Source organism: Oenanthe melanoleuca, chromosome 3 (assembly GCF_029582105.1).
Source record: "Oenanthe melanoleuca isolate GR-GAL-2019-014 chromosome 3, OMel1.0, whole genome shotgun sequence".
Classification (NCBI taxonomy): domain Eukaryota; kingdom Metazoa; phylum Chordata; class Aves; order Passeriformes; family Muscicapidae; genus Oenanthe; species Oenanthe melanoleuca.
Genome location: NC_079336.1, coordinates 108,854,733 through 108,877,594, shown reverse-complemented (window position 1 = coordinate 108,877,594; position 22,862 = coordinate 108,854,733). Strand labels below are relative to the sequence as shown.

Genomic DNA, 22,862 nt, shown 5'->3' with positions numbered 1-22,862 from the left:
TAAGCTGCAAAGCAGAGATTTTGCAGAGCTCTGCATCAAAACAAGTGTGAATACAGACTGCAAAACATGACCTGAATCTATAATGGATGACTCCTGAAACTGTTCAGAGATGCTCCATGAATATTTTAGTTAGAGATAGATAATAACTCAGCCTATGAATACAATATACAGCTGCCTGTTACATGGCAAATGAACAGGTGTACAATGGTAAACCAATTGCACTTGACTCCATTTGTCCAAAGAATGCCTGAACCTTCTTTGAAACTTTTGAATATATGGAAGAATGAACTGTCTTTACTCTGACAGGGCAGCTTTGACTCTGTTCCCACTAATTTCAGTAGGGTTGAGAGATCTTCAGAAAATCAAGTCTTGCATGGGGTCTTATATTGGAAATTTTTTCATAATGTCTATAAACAGAAAAGCTTCATCTTAATCTACACAAACTATGTTTTCTCTTGTTTTTGCTTGGATATCATCAAAAGCCAGGCTTGATTTATCAATATAATGCAAAACCAGATGAAAATTTATGAACTATGTACATTGTTTCTAAAACTTAGAACAGGCGTAATATTTATTTTCTACATAACATCACTGGTTGAGGTATTAGAGTTTTGTGACTTCAGCTGTTGAAAACTACAGGTAAAAAAATTTCTTCAGTACTTAAATTTTCAGTACTTCACTATAAAATAGTTTCTGAGAAACCAAGTAGAAAGTGCATCTTATACTTGAATTCAAGAAATATTATATATATTACTTTGAACACATGGGGGAAAAGTCTACTCTAGAGCTAAGGAACTGATGACCAAAAGAAGTTATGAATACAGACTCTTCAACTAGGAATATATATAATTCATAATACATATATACGTAATACATATATGCATAATACAGATATACATAATATAATAATCCATAGTCATAATACAGAAGAATCTCTCAAAATTAAATGGGATGAAGCTCTGACTTTTATTCTTTCCCTGTCTGTGGATTTGGGTGTTTCCCAATGTCTTACAGAAAATATTTTATCATGGCACTTTAGCCCTAGGAACAATTTTCCAGCCTATAAACACTACATTTAATTTCTCTTGGCTTTCATTTGTTTTATCAAAATTTACTCTGTAAATTACACTCCCTTACTCAGTAACAAAAACATATGTCTAGAGTAGCTTCACTGAAGATAGCAGGACCTAGTTAGTACCTAGGTTATAACAGGATGTTCTTATCAGTTGACCCAGAGGAGTCAGGAAAGGTGGTTAAGACATAAATCTGACCTTTTGAATTTAAGTCTTGCTCAGAGATTCGAAGTAGAAAGTATTCTCACATTTTTCCTATTTGACCTTTTTGCAGGTCAAATGGGAGCTTCAGACAAGCCTTGCTTAAGGCTAAGATTTTTGGCAGCAGCTTGAATTTAGGCAGCCCACACCTAAATCACTTCAGCCCACAGGTTGTCAAGAACTACAGAAGAGATCTATTATAAAATGAATTATATATTGAATAGATAGGGGATTAAGAGTCGAAAGGCCTTAAACAGAGTTACCACACAGTATAAGACAAAAAATAACTATTAGTGGATTACATGAAACAGTGCACAAGATTAGGGTATCTATATTAAAGCTAGCAAAGAAACAGTTTAAATTAAAAGTCAATGTAATTTACCACTGAAATGGTGATAGTGTACATAGAGTCCTTTCCCTCAATCCACAGGAGAGTAAGCACAAAGAGCCAGCGTCATGACTTTGGGGAGAAAGCTCCACATGTTTCTGGAATGTGCAGAAGATTTCTGCTTTGTGAAAGGTTGGTGTAGCTTTTATAGTTTGTAAAGTGAAGCATCTGTTTTTCTGCATGTGCTTCCACAGCAAGATGTTCATTGTCATCTAAAAACATCAATTCCATCGTATCGAAATAACTCACTGCAAGGCAAACTGTCTTGATTGAATCATTGCATCAAGGCTTATGTGAGCTTATGTGAGATGCCCTGAGTTATTTCATCAGCTAATGAGCAACAGATATGCTCTCGTGTGGTGTGGGAAGGTGCCCATGTACAGAGTTTGCCATGGACCTCACAAACTGAAAATCCAAGACATGTAAGTGAGCTGGTGATCACAGGGATGGCTTTTGTCTCCTCTAAAATTGTCATGGACAAACAATGCTACTGGTCAAATGTCAGTTTTGCATGTATTAGCAGAGGTAAAGAGATTTTTTTTATATTCTGAAAATCTCAGCAGAGGAAAGAGAGTTTAGTACCTTAACAAGAACAGACAAAGTAAAGATGAGGCATTTACTTTTATAAATAAGTCAAAAATCTGCATCTTGAAGTCCATATTCCAAGTGTTCCACTCAACTGTTACCTCCACTTTTATATTCAGGAGAGCTGAAAGGACACAAGGGATAAAGGCAACCAAATGTTCAGAATTAAACAGAATCAAATTAAATACTATAGCTCCGAAAAGAAAATCAGGGTATGACAATGTAATTGATATTCCTGTGCATTAAGACATAGCCTTTTAAAACATGATATTACACTGTTTTATATAAGAACTTCTAACCCATCATTACTGGATATTTTCTCATTGAATGCCTATAGACTCCAGACTAAATTACTTTATTAGGGTGAATACAATACTAAAATTTTCCCTGTTGGCACTCCATGCATTGCTGTAGTTCTGCTCGGGGGAAGTCATCAAATTCAGAAGTGGGAAGTCCAACATGAAAAACTCAGGTCTGTCATGTGAGAACATGGTGTTGATGCTTTGGGTTTTAGCCTCTATATTTTTCAGATTCTCTGCTGCTTAGTGTGTAACTCTGAAACTTCATATTAGGTGTTAGTAAGTTCTCTTCAAAGGGAAGTTAGACAAAACAATCCCTTCCTAGCTAGAGAATCAAGGGCGACTGGCACCCAAAAAAGCATAAACAATGGCGAAGGAAAGGGGGCAAGCTGCGGGTTGAGACTTCATAGGAGGCTGCAGTTGAATAATTGACCCCAAATCATAGATGAACCAAAACTTATACAAATGTAAAGACTTGTGACCAGGATCCATCTTGGATTTGATTTGGGTGTAGCCGCAGCCAGGCTCTTGCACTGCCCAAAATGTACCCTTTTAATAAATACCTATTTTATCCCTTTTGCCCTGTCTAGTCTCTGTTTCAGATCGACCTTTCCAGGCATCAGTTTGAGGGATTATCTCTAGGGATAACTGGCATCTCTAGCATTACACTGAGCTACTTTGAACAAGGAGGACAGATATGAGTTTGCCAAGAGAAGAGCTGGTAGTGTCTGTCACTGGAAATGTAGGGGAAGGTCCAAGCAGCAGCTCTGGCTCTGCGCCCATTTTGCCCCAAGTTCATGACAGACCACACAGCAGTGGTGGTCCTTGGAAAAAAAGCAGTAATCCAGAAGAACTTAAGTAATATCCATTTGCCATCTGACTTCCAGGAGCCAGACACCTGCCTCCATTATGGCATCTTTGAAAATCTCTACAAAGAAATTTCTCAGAAGCCTGCAGTTACCAAGTGCCAGTGCTCCCCTTCACAGTGCTAAGATGATAAAGTGCATTATTATGGATTCAAATGGTACATTCTTATTCCAAAATAATCATTGTATAATTGGGATAATGCCCTTGATTGTCTGCCTAAGTGGAACTTGGGTAGTAAATAACTCCTGGCTTTCAGCCATTTGACCAGTAGTCAGAGCTGACTGAAAACTTACCCTTAAGGCATTGAAGAATAATTAATCTTTTCAAGTAAACAAAAAATGTCACAGTAGTACTCATCTTCCTTATAATATTTTATAGTATTTTAGATCAAAATAATAAAAAACAGTCTTTTCCCTCTTCTAAAAACGTTTGCAATAATTATGACAATATTTCCCACCTCTTCTCCTCATTAACCTCTTCCCATCATCAGTCCTCTTGTATAAGTAGATGACTGTCAAGATTGCAATAGGGAATTATTACCTGTGTGTAGACAATAGGTTCATGCCACTGCAGCCTTGGGAAGATCTCAGAAGGAAGTCAAGAAAAGGTCTCCAGATTCCAGAGAATTTTACAACAGGGGAAACAGGGGAAACTGGATCAATATAGCATCTAAGAGAGAGGATTAAGACTGATAAATTTACTGTATGTGTCCACAGTGCCATAGAGAAAGTAAATATACCCAAGTTATGGTAGGATCTCTGTAGCTGTACAGCCACAGTGACATATGTTTGGCATGTTAAAATTAAGTCTGAGTTAATTCTCTCTGAGCTGGTTAACTCAGGAGTTAACACAGCTTTCAGAGCAAATATTTCAGATAGCACCAAGTCCTAGTTTTGCTAAACTGGAGAAGAGAACTCATCTTGACAAGTTTGAAGACACTTGCTACACTGGAAAGTATTTTTTCATCTTGATTTCCATGTCTAATTTGGAGAGATTCCACTTTTGATAAACTTATGAAAACTATCCTTCTGCCCTGCACTGAAAAATAAAATTTCAAATCCAGTCCTTAAAACACCTTTCAGAACCAGACCCAAGGGCAGGAATTGCACCACTAAAATATCATGGATTATGATATATGGAATACTTGTGAAACAACAGGTCAGCATCAACACATCAACTGTGCACACCAGCATTGAGCACCTGTGTGAGGCCAAAGACTCAGACACCCATGACTGCATACAGATACACTTCTTCAGGCTCACCATCTCAGGCACCATTGGAATATAACAAATCACTGCCTCTCAGTGCAGATTTTGCTTCATAGCAGACTCTTGCCTCTTGGCAAATCCTGCAGCTTCTAATTAACAGAATCAAAAAGATCTTTTGCAGTAAGTATTCAGCATTTCTACTTGGAGGGCTGAGCTCCAAACAAGAGCAGAAGCATCTCCTATGAAATTTTCAATACTCAAGGCATTTAACACCTTCTGTTTTAGTACTCCTGACCAGAGTCTGCATCTGTTGCTATTTGTCTGTGTGGGCTGTATTTCCACAATTGTAAAACATGATTACAGCAATTGTTTACATGACAATGACGTGACTTGACTAGACTTCAACAGAGTGAGATTACAATTCAACATTTTAGGAGAGATTCTCACAGACAAAACGCTGATTTAACTATGGAAAGATTCACTGACCAAAAGAACCCCTCAAAACCTAGTTTCTTATGTGACATTCAGGTGAGGCTACAAGCTCCCTTTCTCCTCTCTTTGATATCTGAAGATGTTAAATGAGGAAGACTCAAGAGGAAGTAGCTAGCAAAAGTGCAAACGAGAATTATACAAGAATCAAAATATGTGAATGGAGAGTAATTTTCTGAATCTAACCATCTACACATACAAAATGAAATTATTCCTTGAGAATTAAATCAAATTGGAGATAAAGTAATTTGGTGTAGTAGTAGTAACAGACATCTATCTAGGTTAGGAACCTGGCTGTAGTATTATATACCAAATGACTGATATTTTTCAGCTCAATCTTCTGATCAAACCAGGAAGATAAAGAAAAGAAATAAGAAGAAAGTAAATACAATAATCTGTAGCAAAGTATTTCTGAAGGTTTCTAATCTAGTAAGGAAGCAGAGAGAGGAAGAACTATTAATCAAAGAAGTGTTGCTTTTTGCCTTAGTGTTCTGCCAAGCAAAAAAATCTACCTCACATATGTGATATAATTATTTATATACATTGACAGTAATGGTACTGAAAAATACCATAAATCTTCCTCAATCTTTTAAAATCCATGACAAACATTAAATATATTCAAATGGCAACAGTAAAGTTGTTCTAGAAGAGTTGGGAGCTTGGTAATGAGCACCCTTACTCCTGGTCCCCTTAATCTCATGTGGTAAAGCTGAGGACTCCTAAGTCAATAATATAATGATTTATACACAATCCTTCACAATGGTGAAAACATTTCACTTCCTTGCATTGAATGCATAAAGACAGAAGAAACACAGCCCAGCAAGCAGAGGACTAGGCTCTAAGACACTACAAGAAACATGAGCAGCAGCTCATATTTCTGCTTTTTATCCTCTCATTTTCTTTTCTCCATGCTTTCTCTGTAACAATACATCTACTCCTTAATTTTTGAGCTTGCACTGATGCCTTAGAATTTCAATTTTTGTATTTTTCATGCATTTATAATCCTGCAATTCTTTAGTGTATAACTCTAGACTCCATGCAGAGTGTTAGCTATTGGTTTTCCATTTTGGTCAGACACAACAATTCTTCTCTAGGCCTGGGAATCAAGGACACCTCACTGTCTCAGGCATAGGGAAATGTATACAAAAGTGAGTTGGGGGAGGAGCAAACTTCGGGTAAACTACTTCATTACCTGAAGATGTAATTGAAAGATTAACCCCCAATTTGCAAATGGTCCAAACTTATAAAAGTATGAAAACTCGTGACCCATTGTCCATTTTTTGAGTGTAGCCCCTGAGGGGGGCATCATCTGCCCTATTTTTTTTTTTAAATGAGGCCTTGCCTCTGGTTAATCTTTGCTTAGTAAGACAGTTTGGTTCAGCTGCTTTTCCACAATTAGTGGAGAGCTAAATTAGCAATGTGGAGTACCAAGAGAGCCCACATACTCACTGCAAAAGCATCACAGCAGCCAAAAGGCCTGTCAACCTGAGAACCTGAGTGCAGCATGTTGCCCGCAGGCAGGGACACAAACATGGAATTACTGATGTAAGATGTTGGAAACTTCTTCCACAGTGGGGCATGTCCTGGATTTGTATGAAACAGCACAGCTGTGAATAAGAAAAGTGGCTCCATGTGGTTTTATATGGACTGGCAGCTCAATCCCCAGGAGCATCTTCCAATCTAGTTACATGGGACTGCACCAGCTAAGATGTCTGCCTGGCTGCTCTGAGCTGGACAGACTGAAGTAATTTGGAAAGCCCAGACTGTGTGGCTAATTCCTCCAGGGGCTGACACACAGTGGAGTTGCATTCCTGAACATCCCCTGTGCTTTGGAGTCCATCCTATTTGCGCTCTTCAGCCTCAGTGAATGTCATCTCAGTCATGTCCTCTAGGAATGAAAAGTGGAACACTATCTGCAGCCAATGTACTGCTGCATAAAGAATCAAATGACGACCCTCCAGCTTGCTTCCCTGCCTCCAACTGGAGCCAAAATTGATGTCTTGGGAGAAGAAGGTTGTCAGAGCAAGCAAATATGAATTATCATCTCCCAAGGGATAGTATGTAGCAGAGCCTGCATGGACAAGATCACAGCAGCTGGCTTCACACCCTGAACAGATGTAGAGATCCTCTCCTTCACCAATAAATCTAACAAATTTTCAGGTGTTTCCTCAAATATTATTAGTTCTGCTCAAATTAGGAAGCATTTCCTGCTGTTAGAAATGGGTATTGGATATGTTCGATTTTGTCCAATTAATCAAACAACAAAGTTAAATTTAGCAGTAATTTATTAATAATAGCAATTGTATATAAATGAATCTAATCAAAATATATGAGTTATATAAATTTGAGTAAATACAAAATTTAGCAGCAATTTAAGTATAATAAAGGTATAGTTCGGTTGAATAAAGCATAGCAAAACTGACTGGGGGATACCCTGACTAGGGGTACAGGTAGGGCCATTCCTCTCACACCGTACCAAATCAGTCAAGCTAAAAATCTCACTTATATACTGTTTACTAATACATATTAATACAGAATCTTCTAGAAAGCTCCTCCTAGTTTCTATTCCTAAAATCTACATCACTATGTTGTATTGCGCATGCTTCACCAGTGGTCAGGGGTCTCTCCTCCTTTCGGGGCTCTTGTTTCCAATGAAGACTCTGGGTCTTCCTCAGCGTTCGCTGTTTGACCTTGCAGGTAGCGCAGGCACACTGAGCTTAAAGTTATATAATTAAATATATGTCCCCAAAACAGGCCTTAGTCCAGTGTCCAGTAGTTTGGAAGCATCCCAATTTGCCTCAATTCAAGGTAAAAAACCTATTTCTAGACACTGTCTTAGACCTATACCCTTCCCATCCTGCCTCCCGCCTAACATCTGGAGGATGATTTTTTTCTGCTTTGTTTAACCATTTCCTTTATCTCTTTTTGCTTTATAGTAATTAAAAGCAATTTTTCTATTGATTATAATGCCACAATTTTGCCAATATTGTTACAATTTAATTAGCATGAATAGCATATATAGTACTGCTAAGAGGCACAATTAACCTGTGCAGGCCTAGGGCTTGGTTGGCTACAGCTCCTGCATTCCATGCAGTCACTGCCATGAAGTGCTGCCATGGCTCTGCAGACTTCTCACTGAACTCACTCAGAAATGACCGCTGTCCTCCTGCCTTGTCACCTGACAGGCCCAAACTTAAAAGCCTCATCTACATGAAGCAAGGAAAAAGTGTGCTATTCACTGACAAAATATGCGATTCACATTCAAAAAACCCCAAACAATTCAGCTTCATTGGTTTTTGTGGATCAGGGCTCTCTGCTGGAAACAGTGACCATGAACTATTTCAGTGTTCTGGGGTAAAATAACCAGCTGTTCTGTTCTGTGGGCCTTTCTCACATTTGTTTTCCAAGAAAAGACATGGTCTTCTGTAGCTGAGATTTGCTCCAAATTACAACAACCTACAGTTGAGGTGACAACTTCAATCATGTTTCAAGGCAGTTGGACTTCTTCAACTCCTCACATTTCTATTCTGTAGCACTTCTGAGGATAGCTGTGAAATTTCAACTGATTTGAACTGATTCCGGATATTGCCTTGGACTTCTTCATGAATACAGAGATAAATAGGACATACTGCAGTAAATACAGTAAATATCTCATTAATAAGTGGATATTTTTATTGTTTGTAGCAGAATTTGGATGATGACTGATTTGTCTCTGAGTAGTCAAAGTTGAGACATATTCTAATATGTGAAAATGCAGTGAAAGAAAGGGGTATGCACAAAGCAAATGTATGGAATCAGACTGCATGCCATTTCCAGAGTCCTGTGATATTTCACTGTCACAAACTCTAATGTTTGCTCTTTGCCTGTTACTAGGAGCAAGTATCAAGTATTTATCAGAACAAATTATTAGAAAAAATAAGCCAAACAGAAAATAAATAAAGACTCATTTGTGTGAAAAAAAATTGCTTCTCCCCATGTCTGATAAATAGCCAGGCAGGCAGAGCTGAAGGATCTCTATGTCAAATTAATATTTGAGGTACTGTAAAATAAATTTCAGTGAATTACAGCAGGTTCACCTAACAGGGTGCTAAATGTAGCTTAATTTTTTATTCCTACTGGCATGAAAAAATTTTATACACAATGAAATCACTAGGTGAAACTACAACATGTATGTGACTTAAGCTTATTAACTTGCCTTTCTATTGGTTTTCCCAATTTAGATGAAAAAGATTAATAACTATAGAGTTCCTCCTTATTTGGAATAAAAGGGCTCAGTATCCAGTCATTTTTATTTTCTGATTTCTCATATTTGTCTTGTTAAACAAGCTCAATTGTTTGTAACCTTATGTCATGGCAAATATCTATCAGGCAATCATTTTTCCTCAGAACTGCTCAGCCCACAAGTTTAATAAAGGCAGACCACATGGACATCCACCACCCATTTCCTGGCACTCTAAAAAACCTCCTGCCACAAGACACTCTCCAGTTATTTCCTTTTTCTTCCTCTGCTATTATTTTTTCTCCATTTCTGAGCATCATCCATCATCATCTTCGCTCACACATGTTAGTTTTTCCCTATGACTTTCCTGTGTCTTCTTATGGTAGGATCATTCTGCTCGTTTTATAGGTGGGAACACTGCAGCTGTGTCACACCATATTTGGTGTGAAGATGCGGAAAGGTATAGGCAGCTGCGGGCCTCTTCCAGAGTGGAGGAGGAGAAGGATGACAAACATTAAGATACAACAGAAAATTAGGAAATAAATAATAAAAAACAAAAAACCAAACCAAACAAACAAACAAACAAACAAACAAACAAACAAAAAAAAAACAAAAACAAAAACAAAAAAAAACCAGAAAAAGAAAAAAAAACCATCTAATTTGGATTGGGCATTTGAGAAAATAATGCTTTGAATACTTTCAGGGCACAAAGAGCATAAATTGTATAATCACTATTAATAGCTTTTTTAACATCTCTCTCTGTCATTCAGGTTGATGCTGTGTTTTATTTCAGTAGATAGTAACCACAGAAATAAAAAATCAAACAAAAAAGAGCTCTCAGTGATAGAAGCATGGTGATATGACACAGAATCATATTCTATGCCTTTGTTATCTGTGACCGCCAGAAATACAGACAGGAAGAGAGAAAACACCAGGGTTACTTTAATATGCATTTAATTCTCAGGTTGTCAAAGCACACCACCAGAGATACATCTGCAGCAAACTCCTGAAACAAAGAATTCTGTTATGAGACAGCTTCAGCGGACGAAACTGCATTTTTTCACCATAAAACCAACTTCATGATTTAGTCTCTCCAAAATGTTGGATACAAGCTGTCAGTAGAGAGAATGCTCTAAAAAATAAGTAGCTTTATGTGGTGAGCAGTCTGCAAACTGCATGTACTTCTTGTGGCAGTGTCTAGAACATTCACGAGAGTCACCCAAAACAAGCACTCCAGATTCCACAGCTAGCTGGAAGATATGGAAGAACCATGAATTTAGCCTATTCTTGAACGTCCACTTGCACAAAGTTTTTTGTCCACTCATACATCGAACCTTTAGAGATAAAACCACCCAGATTTTTCCTGCTTTCTGGTGACAAGAAAAGCAACCAGTGTAAGAGTTGCACTTTAATTTCGTTTAGAGAGATGTTTATCCTCTTGCACTTCTCTAATTTGGAACAGGACAGTCACCAATATGAGCTGTATCTAAATAGCCACAAAAAAAGTGTTTGTAACCTGGTTTACTTTCCATGCAGAGAGATTCTGTAACAGAGAGATTTCTCTAGCAAAGAGAAATCTTAAATAGACAGATAATTCAGAGAAACACTTTGAACTCATGATTTCATGATTTCTGCGCGCTGCCTTATTAAGTGAGGCCTAAATTTCCCTGTATATGTGGCAGGAGAAGTAATATCTGTTCACACAGTCCTAGTTTGAAGGACAGGTGTCTGCCGATAAAGGCAGAAGTTTTCCTTTGAAATACAGACTTTAATTCCACTCCCTCCAAGTATTATAATTGTTTGAATCAAGGACTCTGAGGCAGAGATAAGGGGGTAGGAATAACAGCGCTTTTACTAATATATCTAACCGTACAAGCAGAAACAACAGCAGTTGTTAAAATTACCAACAAAGCAGAATAGATAACTCAGTTCCAGTCCTTTCTTTAGCTGTGGGCACGCTCTCTCTGCACTCGGTCCCGGCGCTGCAGATGAGCAAAGCCCGACAGCTGCAGAGAGCAGACGGGAGTGGAGGTGGGAGGGGGTGGCCGCGGCCATAGCGGTCTCAAGTGGGAACGGGCTGGAGCGGGCAGCTCCTCGCTCACCGTTTGTGCCCGGGTGATTAGCTGTGTTCTCAGAGGCAGGAGGCTGGAATGGGGGAGATGCAGGCCAGGTGATTGCAGAGGGTCTGGCTCTCCTGCGTTCGGCCTCATGGGCTGGAGATGGGGGCAGTCCTCCTCCGAGCTCCCGGAAACACGAGTCCCGTCCGGAAACAAGAGTCCCTCCTGAAGCCCAGCTCCCACCTACCCCTTTTATCTAGAGTAGTCAAAGGTCCTGGGTGTAACCCAACCAGCTCCATTGGCATGATAATGGGAAAAATTCTTTAAATTGACACAGTAATAGAAAAACACTCAACCCCCAACAATACACATTTGAAATAAACAACTCAAATATTTCAAAGTCTAGACTATCATTAAAAAGCCAGCCTTGGTCAAGAGCAATCGTAGTTATTACATTTCTTCTAGTTTGGTCAGTTTTGGTTGGGTTTGGTTTTTTGGATTTTTTTTTAAAGATAAATTTATTTTCAGCATAAAATGTCTCCACTTAACTAAATTTTATCCATTTTCAGTTTTCCTAATTTTGCCTTTCACTTTCTGCTTTTGCAGAGCATCCCTGCAGTGTAGATTTGCTCAACCACTGGCCTCAGTCTCTTGAGAGCTCATAAACAACCAGATACTGAAATCTGCTAAAATAAAATTGGGAAAAAAGAATTCCTTTAGTTGCGAAGTTTGAGATGTCACCTGCAATTCAGTCGAAAAAGAGTAAAAATATTTTTGAAACTCTGTACTGGCTTGGCCATGACAGATTGAAAGTGAAGCCAAGAATATGGTTACCCTTTGCACAGGGCATGACATCACTGACTGAAGCAGTACCTCACAGGAAAAGAAGCAAACCCACCCAGTTAGGTTTCATGTAACTTTTTATTAAAATAGTACTTACAAATAACACATCCTATGAAATTACGGAGTTAGATTTTAATTCCTGAATTTTACAGCTCAGCATTAATATTGCCACATATTTACAAATGGTGTAAAACAAGTACATTGGGATCTTTAGTACAAAATAAACTTGTTTGATGGAACAAACTATCTGAGCATATCTATACAGAAAGCAATATTTTTCCAAACAAGAGTTGCAATTAAAACTAGCTACTACCCTAAACTAACTACTATCTATATCTCTAAACATAGTAATGGCTTCACCTTAAACTGTTCCAGGAGCAGTTGACCTAACATATGTTGCTACATATTACTACTATACTGCATAATATTAATTATATTACTTATATTATATTGTATTTTATTATAATTTAAACATATATTACCATTACATTATTATTCTATAATAACATATATTACAAGAGAGATATATGTGATGTACTGCAGCTGGTTCCATACTTTAACATTAAACAGTTGCAGCATTGGAAAACCTGTAATAAAAGTCCTTATTTAAAAATTTCAGTTTCCTTTAGGAATCCAGACGAGCTCTTTTCTTTGGAGATGTTTCATCATCTTCATCACCTGGATAATCAAATACTTCAAATAGACCTCTCTGCCAAATAGAAAAAGGTGCAAAAATGAAATTCACACATTGAAAAAATACAGTCTGCACATCTGTTTTGCCCCCAGGTCAAAAGGGGTGAGCAATAAAATTCTTGCCAGAGTTTTCTGTAGCTGCTTGGAAGCTAAGATTCAAATAATGCTCAGCTGTAAAAGGCACAAAAGAGGTATCACTTCCTGCATTTTGTCTGCTTAAAAACACTTATTCATTCCCTAATGGGGAATAGACTCCAAAAAAGGGAATCCCATCTGTATATCACACACACAGGGCACTAGCTGGGCAGGGAAGGAAGCCAAAGAGCAGGAACAGTTCAATCATGCAGAAGAGGCAAAATTAACCTGTGTCCACCAGATTAAGAACAGACTCCAGTCCCACCCTATCATCCTTAAACCATACCCTAAACTAGTCAGGGTTTCATTCTTGGTGAAAGTAATCTGGGATTTGGATGAATTTATCCCTAAGATACCCTGTACAAGGCTATGGTTGACCATGCCGCATTAGAGCCAGTAAAGCCCTAGGAGGCTGCTCTGCTGTCCTGCATGAGGATAGGAGCTTCCATAAAAGTTCTCTCCCACCTTGGGTGCTGTCACCACTGTGGTCAGGGTTGTGTATGGTGGATAGGAGCCATTGGAGCTTGCTGGTGGCATTGGAGCTGCCTTCTCTTCACCTTCACTGAGCTGCAGATCTTCATCCACCTGAAAGCTTATTGCTTCTTTGACAAATGTCTCACCAGGCAATATGGAGGGGACACTGCGAGAGACACAGGACAAGTGATTGAAGCTTTGCCTGATGTTTCAGACTCAGCCAGGCCATAAATGGCTTCCAAAACTTTAGAATTAATTAGGTGACTTGGGGAAGACAATCCAACTCCATCCCTGCTTCCACCCTCACCATAAGCTTCACAAATACCCAGCTGATAACAAGGCAGACTGAATCCTAACTCAGAAGAGCAGAGCAAGATTCTGCTCTCCATAAGCTGACAATTTTCTCAGTGGAACATTTAATCTACTGACCACATTAGCTCTACTCAAAAAAGGTGGATTGGGGGGTTACTCTAACCCACAAAGTTTTTCAGAAGGAATGAAACCCAACCCCAATCCCAGCTACCTGCTTCTGCTGCTCTATGGGAAATTAAAAACCAACCAGCAGGCCTGAAGAATGGCAGTCACTGCATCCTCATTAGACAGAAACTGGGCCATACCTGTTTGGTTTCTCATTTTGCCGGTCTTTATTTTGCTCATATTTTGTCTTCAGTCTCTGGAATGTGTGAATGTATTTGAGAGATTCCAGTGCATCAGAGAAGTTCTCAACTATATGTGCAATAAGGAACTGAATGTCCTCCTGAATAAGAACAAAACAGGGCTTCACTCTCAAATGTTCGCATGTTCAAAGTCAGAAAGCTTTTAACTTTATTTTGGAAAGTAACTGATTCCTTATCTAGAACCATAATATTCTTGTCAAGAACAAATGGGGAGCAATCAGATTTATTCTTAGGAAAAGAGCTGAAATCTAGAGAGAATTATTAAACTTCCCTTATAAATGGACAATAGACTCAGCAATGTCCCTGTTCCATTTATGACCATTCCATTAAAACAGGATGTTTGCTATCTTGGAAATCTTCCTTTTGCCTCCTGCCCTGCAAGGTCATGGACATGTCAGTGCTGAAGCTGCTGCTGAACTTACCATTCGGATGAATTCAAACAGCTCTAGCAAGGCAGAGTTGAGCAGATTGTACCTATTCCTGTTGTCCAACACAGCATTTACAACTGGTTCAAACAGGTTTCCCAGAGTGATGTAGCGGTTATAAAGTTCATCTTTCAGGCCAATTATCCTCCTCATAAAGCGAAGAGCACCTGTGTGAAGAAAGATATTCAAGCACTCATCAACCACATGCCAGGGCTGTCACCTTCTTGCGGAAGAATTTAAAAACTTGGTGTTATCCCAAGAGGAAGATGCACCCCCAAACCGCAGAAGCAGATTTGTTGACAGGTGCCCTTTCTTTCCTTCTTTGACTTTCATGGGTATTTGAAGATCATCAGGAACCATGGATTTTTTTTCCTCAAGTCCAGAAGCAATGCATTCCAGCATGCATGAAGTTAAACTATCAACTCCCTTGTATTCTTCTTCCTTGTTCCCCTCTCAGAACCAGCCCTGAGTCTTTAAAGACCCTGGTTCACAGGATTTCATACTCTCCACAAGGAGAACCAGATTCAGAACAATTTCCACTGAAATGAGGCAAGAAATCTGATTATGAAGGGTCCTGTCATGGAGATTTGAAAGGATCCCTGTAGACTTCAAAAGGGACAACAATTCTCCTTTCACCAGAAACTGCATTGGTCTGTGCTTACAGACAGCTGCTACCTCTTTTTTTCCAAATTACTTAATTGTAATGAAACACAGCAAATGAACATGAATTCTGAGTTCAAGTGTACATCGACACTCTTACAACTTCCACATAGGACACACAAAGCCTTTAAAAAGGAAATCACAGCAGTTCCATACTCACACAAGGCCAGAAATTTGTGTTTGGATTTCATCAAGACCAGTATTCTTCTTAGGAGATCTTTGTTCATAATGTAAATCTTCATGTGATACTTGTGCCGTTCCACACAAAAAGACAGCAGCTCCAAAACTGAGGCAAGAATTTCTGCTGTTTGATAATTATCTACAAAATAAATTAATGCTTTAAGTTGTACAAAAATTAAATAATGTACTGTCAGCGTACACTAAGTTCAGTTGCTATTGCAGTTCCTGATATATTTTTAGTGGATTTTTGTTTTACTGTTTTGCTTTGGGAAGTCAGAACAACTGTGCCTTTTTTTGCCTTTTTTGATATTATAATAAGTAAATATTCTTTAAAATTAGACTAGTAAAACTATGACAATATTCTCAATACACATGAAGGAAGTTCATCTTTACAAAGTACACCATCAAGCTATGTCAGCATTCACAGCTTCAGGAAAGAGCTATGAAAACTCCTGCCCACATAATCCCTGTCCCTGGAGGAACAGAAGCTTGCAGTTAGCCTGTTCCCAGCAGGCGCCACAGGTCTGTTGCTATTACCAGGACTGCACTGCCCTTCAAATGGAAAAAAAATTTAAATTGTCATTACCTATTTCATGCCATTCTTCTGATGTATCAGCCAGAAGTGGTGCAGTAAGAACATGAATGTAATGGTCGTAGAAGATATCGAGAAATTCAAATATTTCTAAATTCTAAAACAACAATAAATTCATTAAACACTGATATACATACAACCTTTTAAATTAAAAATAGTGGTAACAGAAGAAACAGCCTACAAAGAATTCTACTGAGTTCTTTAGGTCTGCAGAACTGTCTTTACACAGGATCAATTTCTTTATTTTGGGAAAAATTTGTGAGACATCCAACCAACCTAGCTGTCATTAAAATAATCCCCAGCATGGGTGCAAATATATACTGGAAAAAATATCAAGGACTCAAAGTGCTTGATGAAGTGTCCGTAAACCGTTCTAAAATGCATGTAGTTTTGCCCAGAAAAACCTGTAAACCATTTTACAGGTATTCTGGTACATTGCAATGTATTTAAATCATTCAGGATTTATCATCCAGATGGAGAGAGCTATGGTCAGACTGTTCTATGGCACTGACACATGGTACTGTGTGGTTTAATACTGGCACAATGCCCCAGACACATACCTTGCATTAGCAAAATTAGCTAATCTTTTGCTTATTTAAAGTTGCTGTCAGCCCAAATTCCACTCAGTTAAAAAGCTCCTATAATTTTTTGTCCTCTGCCCACAATAACAGCAATAGAGAATATCAGGCTTTTAAGTTTGACAAGACAGTATCATGTCTTCTGCCATTCCTGTTCTCTTACACTAGCTATGGTCAGCATTTTCTCTGGATCGATCAGTGCACGCAAAATCTCCATTAACTGATTGTCACCTCCAAATTCAGGGTCAGGACTACCGATTATCTGCTTAATGACCTCAATGATGAGTTGGGCATCCTGCAAAATAATCCAAAGAAAGAAATCACAAAATAATTATTCACAAGAATGGAATGAGTTCCCCATTTTCTGCAATTTTTTAAAAATAAAAATTAAAACAAAATACAGAAATTTAGGTTTTATTTTGCTGGTTACTTTCCTGTTTGCCCTAAAACTGGTATATTCAACAAACTCCAAATCACTTTTACTCACATTTTCACTCTGTCGGGCCTCTTGCATTACAAATTCTTGGACCATGGCTGGACTAAATTCTACTAGATAAGACAATATATCTGTAGCAGCAGATTTAACTTGCAGATCATCCACTCCCTCACACACAAAAATAAAAAAAAAAGAGATTAATTTGTTAGAGTAATAAAGTTTGCTATTTCTTATTGCATGAAGCTGCAAAGAAGAGGCAGTTTAAAAACTAGAGAACATTTCGTTACAAAACTTTTCATGAGAAACACGATAATATGGTTACAGAAAAACCACAAGGAACCAGGCAAATCCTTCCCTTACTATTTTCATCCTTTAGAAAGGGCAAAAAGCTTTCTGTGAATTTAAGAGCCCTAACTTAGGCTGGAAACATTCACAACATCCTACTTGCTTGAATATCTAAGACGTTATTGATATTCTGTATCTGCTGTCCACAATTTATTCGTTTTGTACTAAAGAACCACTGTACAAATCAAGGTGTACAACAGTTTCTGTACCCATTTAGAGGCAACAAGAATTCAGACCTTTCCTTAAGGGATGTGATTTTCTCCAATAAAAAAAACAACAATCAAGCTTCCACATGAAAAAGTCTCTTTCACGTTTTGACTACCTTGTCACAAGGACTTCACTGCCCTCAGACTTCTCCATTATGAAAAGTAAAATAGTAAGAGGAGTCAAGTCAAGTATTCCAGAGCAGAACTGTGGCAGCGTCTGGATTCTGCACATTATCAGAAACCTCCACTCTCAGCAGAGCAAAGGTCTCCAATCAGACTTACAAAAAGATGCTCAGCAGATAAAAAATATTTTAAAAGGCTATATGGCTGTAGGATTTTATAGTTTTATTAAAACCAGTTCTAAGTTTTTACTTACCATTAACATTTCAAGAGTTGGAAGAAATCCCAACTTCGCCAAAGTTTGAAGAAATTCATCTCTTTTTTCAGGTAACGTGAAAGAAAAGGCACAGAATTCCTTGAAAAACTTCATCTGGTGCACAGAGGAAAAAAAGTTTTGTGCATTTAAGTCAGAAACCCTCTGAAAGAAGGAAACAGTTACAATTTGTACTGCGGGGTGGTGTACTGGCTGCTTCTCCAGAAGTACTTCAGTAACTGCAGAATTCTCAGAACAGTTTCACTTTCTAATTAATCCCTCTCACTTAAAGCCTTTGAGGAACCACCAAGACTACTGACTTACCAATTCACATCGTTGCTCTCCAGCTGTAGCTTCATTTCTTAATTGTGCAAAAATTTCAGGCAAAAATTCTTCATCCTGCTGTGGAGCACACAAAAAGAACACAAATTACACAGTGCCTTCTGTAAAGTGCAAGCATGATCTTTCTAGGATTCCACACTGCATGAAGTCAAACTTTCCACACTGCCATTATTTTTATCACAAAGAAGGCAAATGCTAGAGTACACATCCAGCAGGATCATTTCCAGTCTTTCAGCACAACTTCAGTGCAGCTGGAGCATCTCCAGCACACCAGAGGCACAGTAAAGCTGGCCATAGGAGATGATCCCCAAAGATGATCCCTGAATTAGTGTCTACAGAGTGTGACATTTCCTTTCCATCTCTGCCCTGCCAGCCTTATGCTTTGCAGTTCCGCCCAACCCCATAGACTCCCTGTGTGATTTGCCACACCCACACCCACATCGAAGGGACAGAAAGGACAGTGCTAGTTTGTTTCAGACTCCCTCACAGCACTTTGCACATAAACTTCTAGGTAAACCACTCCTACACTTCTGATGTAAAAAGTGCTAACCAAGAGAAAACTTTGGCCCTACTGTACCTGAGCCATTCCTACTACACTGTGAACATCCCAATGAGATCAGTTTCCCTCTTTTGGATCTGCAGCATTGCAAAGCACCTTCTCAGTTCATCTCTGTGAGATTAACAGATTACAGGTTGGCTGCAGCCGCATTGTTCTGAATCCTACTTGCAGTAAAACCAGCTCTCCCACATGCAGGTGCTCCGCTTTGCCAAGATGGGAAACTTTTGTGACTATTATTTGCTTTTCAGATTCACATCCTCTACTGATACGAGATATTTAAGGATAATACAGGACAAAACTGCACTTCTTGTAAATCATTTCATGCTTCAGACTCCAAAAACCTGGGAACATCATCATCTCTCAAGTGTTTTGGCGCTTTCTGCCATATCTGTCCACCCATTTCTCTGCGCCCCTTTACATGGAACACAGTGTAATAAATGTCCCTGGAACAGAATACCGGAAGTTGCATGTTCCTTAAATACTTATACAAAACCAGCTCCAAAGATTTGCTTGGCAACCAAAGAGCAGGACTTTGTCTTGTTACAGCCCATAAAAAGTATTAAGATAGTGACCTGAAATGTATGATTTTGAAAATACAAAATCCAAGGGATCAGAAGGCAATTCAAAATATTGTGCAAATGAAAGTGCTTGTGATTAATTTATATAGTGTTCACCAGCTGTAGACCACTTCCAAACTACAGCCAGAGGGATCTTTACAGATCCCATCTATGCCACATTAAAAAACACTTACCTGCAACCCACGTAAAATCTCCTCTTTGCTGGAGCTGATGAAGGAATTGAGGGTAGAAAGAAAACCCTCTTCAAAATCTGATGGATTAGGCATGATGATGGCCCGAATGTACTGTGCCCTGGACACCTGGTGGATTTTCTGCCTGAGTTCAGGGTCTCTGGTAGGAATAACCTCCTGTAGCTTTGCTCTTTTGGTCAAGGATTCCCTGTGCCATCTTGGCTGAGCCAAACAAGGATCATACTCAAGGCATCCGACAACATCCAGAATACACTCGTCAGAAAACATCACCTCAAACAGAATGGCTTTGTCCAGGTACAGAATTCCTCTCACAATATCAAACAGAAGATGCAAGCCTTCAGTGTTCTTTACACGCTCACAGACTCGGAAAAGCTGTAGCAGCTTTGGAATATAGCCTTCATTCTTCAAGGCCAGCGCTAGCTTTCCCTTACGGATGCGTGAGAGGCGAACAGAGGTCACTAGGTCTGCAATCTCTCCAAGTTTGGGGAGTTCACAGGTAGGAAGGTCCATGAAACGACTAATTCTACCCATTTCTTTAGGTGCTCCTCTTCTGACTCAAGAAGGTCCTCGGTGACTTCCACAGAATGACACCAATACCCAAAGGGGACAAGAGGGAAGCAAGACCAGAGGCTACTCTGCAATGTGTTTCTGTTGCTCTGCCCCTCCAACTGCTTAAGGTGTTCTTCAGTCATTATGATGTACCTGGATCAGAGCCTGCTGATTGGTCCGTCCCTCTAACTCCCAGACTTCAGAATGTTGGGCTCATGACTGTCAAGGGTCACGGCAGATGACCAACGGCTACTGTTCGTTGTTGACCTTTTGGACTTCTCGAACCCCTTCCAGAAACTTCTGAGGGCCTCTAAGAAGGCTGGAGAAGGCCTCTTCCCAAGGCAGGCAGGGAAGACAGGGAATAGCCTTAAGCTGTTTCTATTAGATATTAGGAAGAAATGCTGGTGGTAAGGCACTGTCACAGGCTGCCCAGAGAAGTTGTGGCTGCCCCATCTCTGGAAGCCAGGCTGGATAGGGCTTTGAGATCCTGGTCTAGTAGAAGGTGTCCCTGACTATGGCAGGGGTGTTGGAACCAGATGAGCTTTTAGGTCCCTTCCAAAATTGTCATCATGGAAGCATGCTAGAACACTTCTCCAACTGGAGCACTATAGCTGAGGGCTATGAGCTTTTCAGAAGCAAGAGGTTAGCAAGGGAGAGTCTCAGGGTTAAGGAAATTTCCCTGTCCAACTACCCAAGACCACTCTGGAGGCATTCTCACATTACCTCATGTGGGACCAAAGTCCTTCACAGCTATACCCTCCACTTTCACATAGTCAGACCAGGCTTCCTTGCCAGCTTAACCCTGGGTCTGCCATAGCAGAGTCACAGATGTCCAGATCCTCAAAACAATTTAATCATGATGCAGCAACTGAATAACAAAATTACACCTCAAGCTGGTGCCTCTGAGAAGGAACCTGGAATAAAGAAACTCCTGTGCTTTTATCCCCTCACTGTCTAAGTTCATGAAGGTCTGGAGCTCATTAGCTCATACTGTGTCTCTGAGTGTCTGATCCCCTGGCTGCCCCACAAGGTCCCTGTGCCCTTTGTAATGCAAAGGGTAGCTCATGGCCTCTTGCCTTGGGCTTTGACTCCTGACCCCCAGAGTTCAACCTGCATCTTGTACTTCAGCTTCATCTCCACTTACCTGCACTGAATGTATTCTTGAACATCTACCTCACCGACATCTGCTGGGAAAGTAATACAGGTGGCTGCAAGCAACAAAGGGCATTCCTGGAGTGTGTAGAGGCCAACTTCCTGATCCAGGAAGACAAGCCATTCAGAGGTTGTGGATGCTCCATCCCTGGAAGTGTTGAAGGCCAGGCTGGATGGGGCCCTGAAAAACCATGTCTAGTGAGAAGCATCCCTGCTCATGGCAGAGGGCTTGGAACTGGATGATCTTTAAGGTCCCCACCCATGAAAACCATTCTGTGATTCTATCATTTGGAAGAGATATAAAAACAGTAATAACTGGAGCATGGTTCTTACCCTGTGTTGGCTTGGTAATAGCAGCTGTTTTTGGCTTTTCAGTAAGCGCAAAGAATAATTTGTGTTCGTGCAACAACTTAGAAATTTCAAATTACTGGGACTACAAATACACTAATAGGCTGCAAATACATGTGTAAAGAGTACAGAGAATATATAAAAGGACTAAAATAAATTTGGCATCAGTTGAAAACTGCATCTTAAATAGGCATGGAATGAGTCCCGTGGAAAGCAACACCGAAAATTTTGTGGAGGCCTTGAGCAAACAGGAGACCACATTCAGGCACAAGCTGTGATGCTTTTTCTCATCAGAATCCCTTTCACAGAGAGTTTTTACTGGAAGATGTTGATTTATTTTTAGCAAAATAATCATAGAAGTGACTTCACCTAGAAGTCAGTTTTGAGGAATTTCTTGTTTGAGCCTTATGCTATGAAGCTTCTCTTTATAATTCTGATATTCTGCTTCCTTTTGCCTTTGAAAACACTTTTCTAAAAAAAAGAGAGAGCAAGTGTTATAAATGAGAGAGATTAGAATTAAAATGTTTCAAGCCTAGTCATATATTTTTAATTTTCATTTTATGAAAATGCTCAGCCCTGGATTTTCACCTCAATTAAACATCAAAAAATCAAGAAAAATGTTTCTACCTACTCCATTAAAATATGCAAAAGTACTTTGTGGAATATGAATTGAAGGGTATTTGATCTCAAAAGAACCAGAGATCTGTCTTTCCATTTGTGGAGGGTGAGGGGTTGGGGGGAAAGTGATGAAAGCATTTCATGGAAAACATCAATTTGAAATGTAAAAGAAAGGACTTTTAAAAAGACTGGCTAAAGGGTAGGAGACACTTCAACCATACAGTCTTACCTTCTTTTCAAAGGCTATGCCAATAATCTTACTTACAAAGTCTCTTGTTTCAGTGCTTCCCACAACTGTTTCTTGAGTGACTGCTTGGCACTGAGTGTTTGCTCTGGACCTGCCTTCAGCTGTGTTGCTCTTTGCAGTTTTTCTGCTCTAACTCCACATTCACACAGTAGGAACTCCTCAATGCTGATTTTAAAATAATAGGCGGCCTTTTCCAGTGTTTTTTCTGTATAGATACAAGAGAAATAACAAACTGGTGAGTCGTACCACTGTCACTCAGATGTGGAGGTGGTAGT

The 22,862-nt window shown here is 39.4% G+C and overlaps 1 protein-coding gene across 1 annotated transcript; it reads right to left on the bottom strand.

Annotated features, from left to right (window-relative positions):
• Nucleotides 1-12,854: 12,854 nt before the first annotated feature.
• Nucleotides 12,855-20,365, bottom strand: LOC130250882 (serine/threonine-protein phosphatase 4 regulatory subunit 3B-like). The gene is given in 12 exon segments (XM_056486996.1): nt 12,855-12,938; nt 13,523-13,697; nt 14,149-14,288; nt 14,631-14,800; nt 15,454-15,612; nt 16,060-16,162; nt 16,807-16,938; nt 17,131-17,247; nt 18,007-18,120; nt 18,328-18,405; nt 19,656-20,209; nt 20,212-20,365. Coding segments are annotated over 12 exon segments (1,980 nt in total).
• Between the last annotated feature and the right edge of the window lie 2,497 nt (nt 20,366-22,862).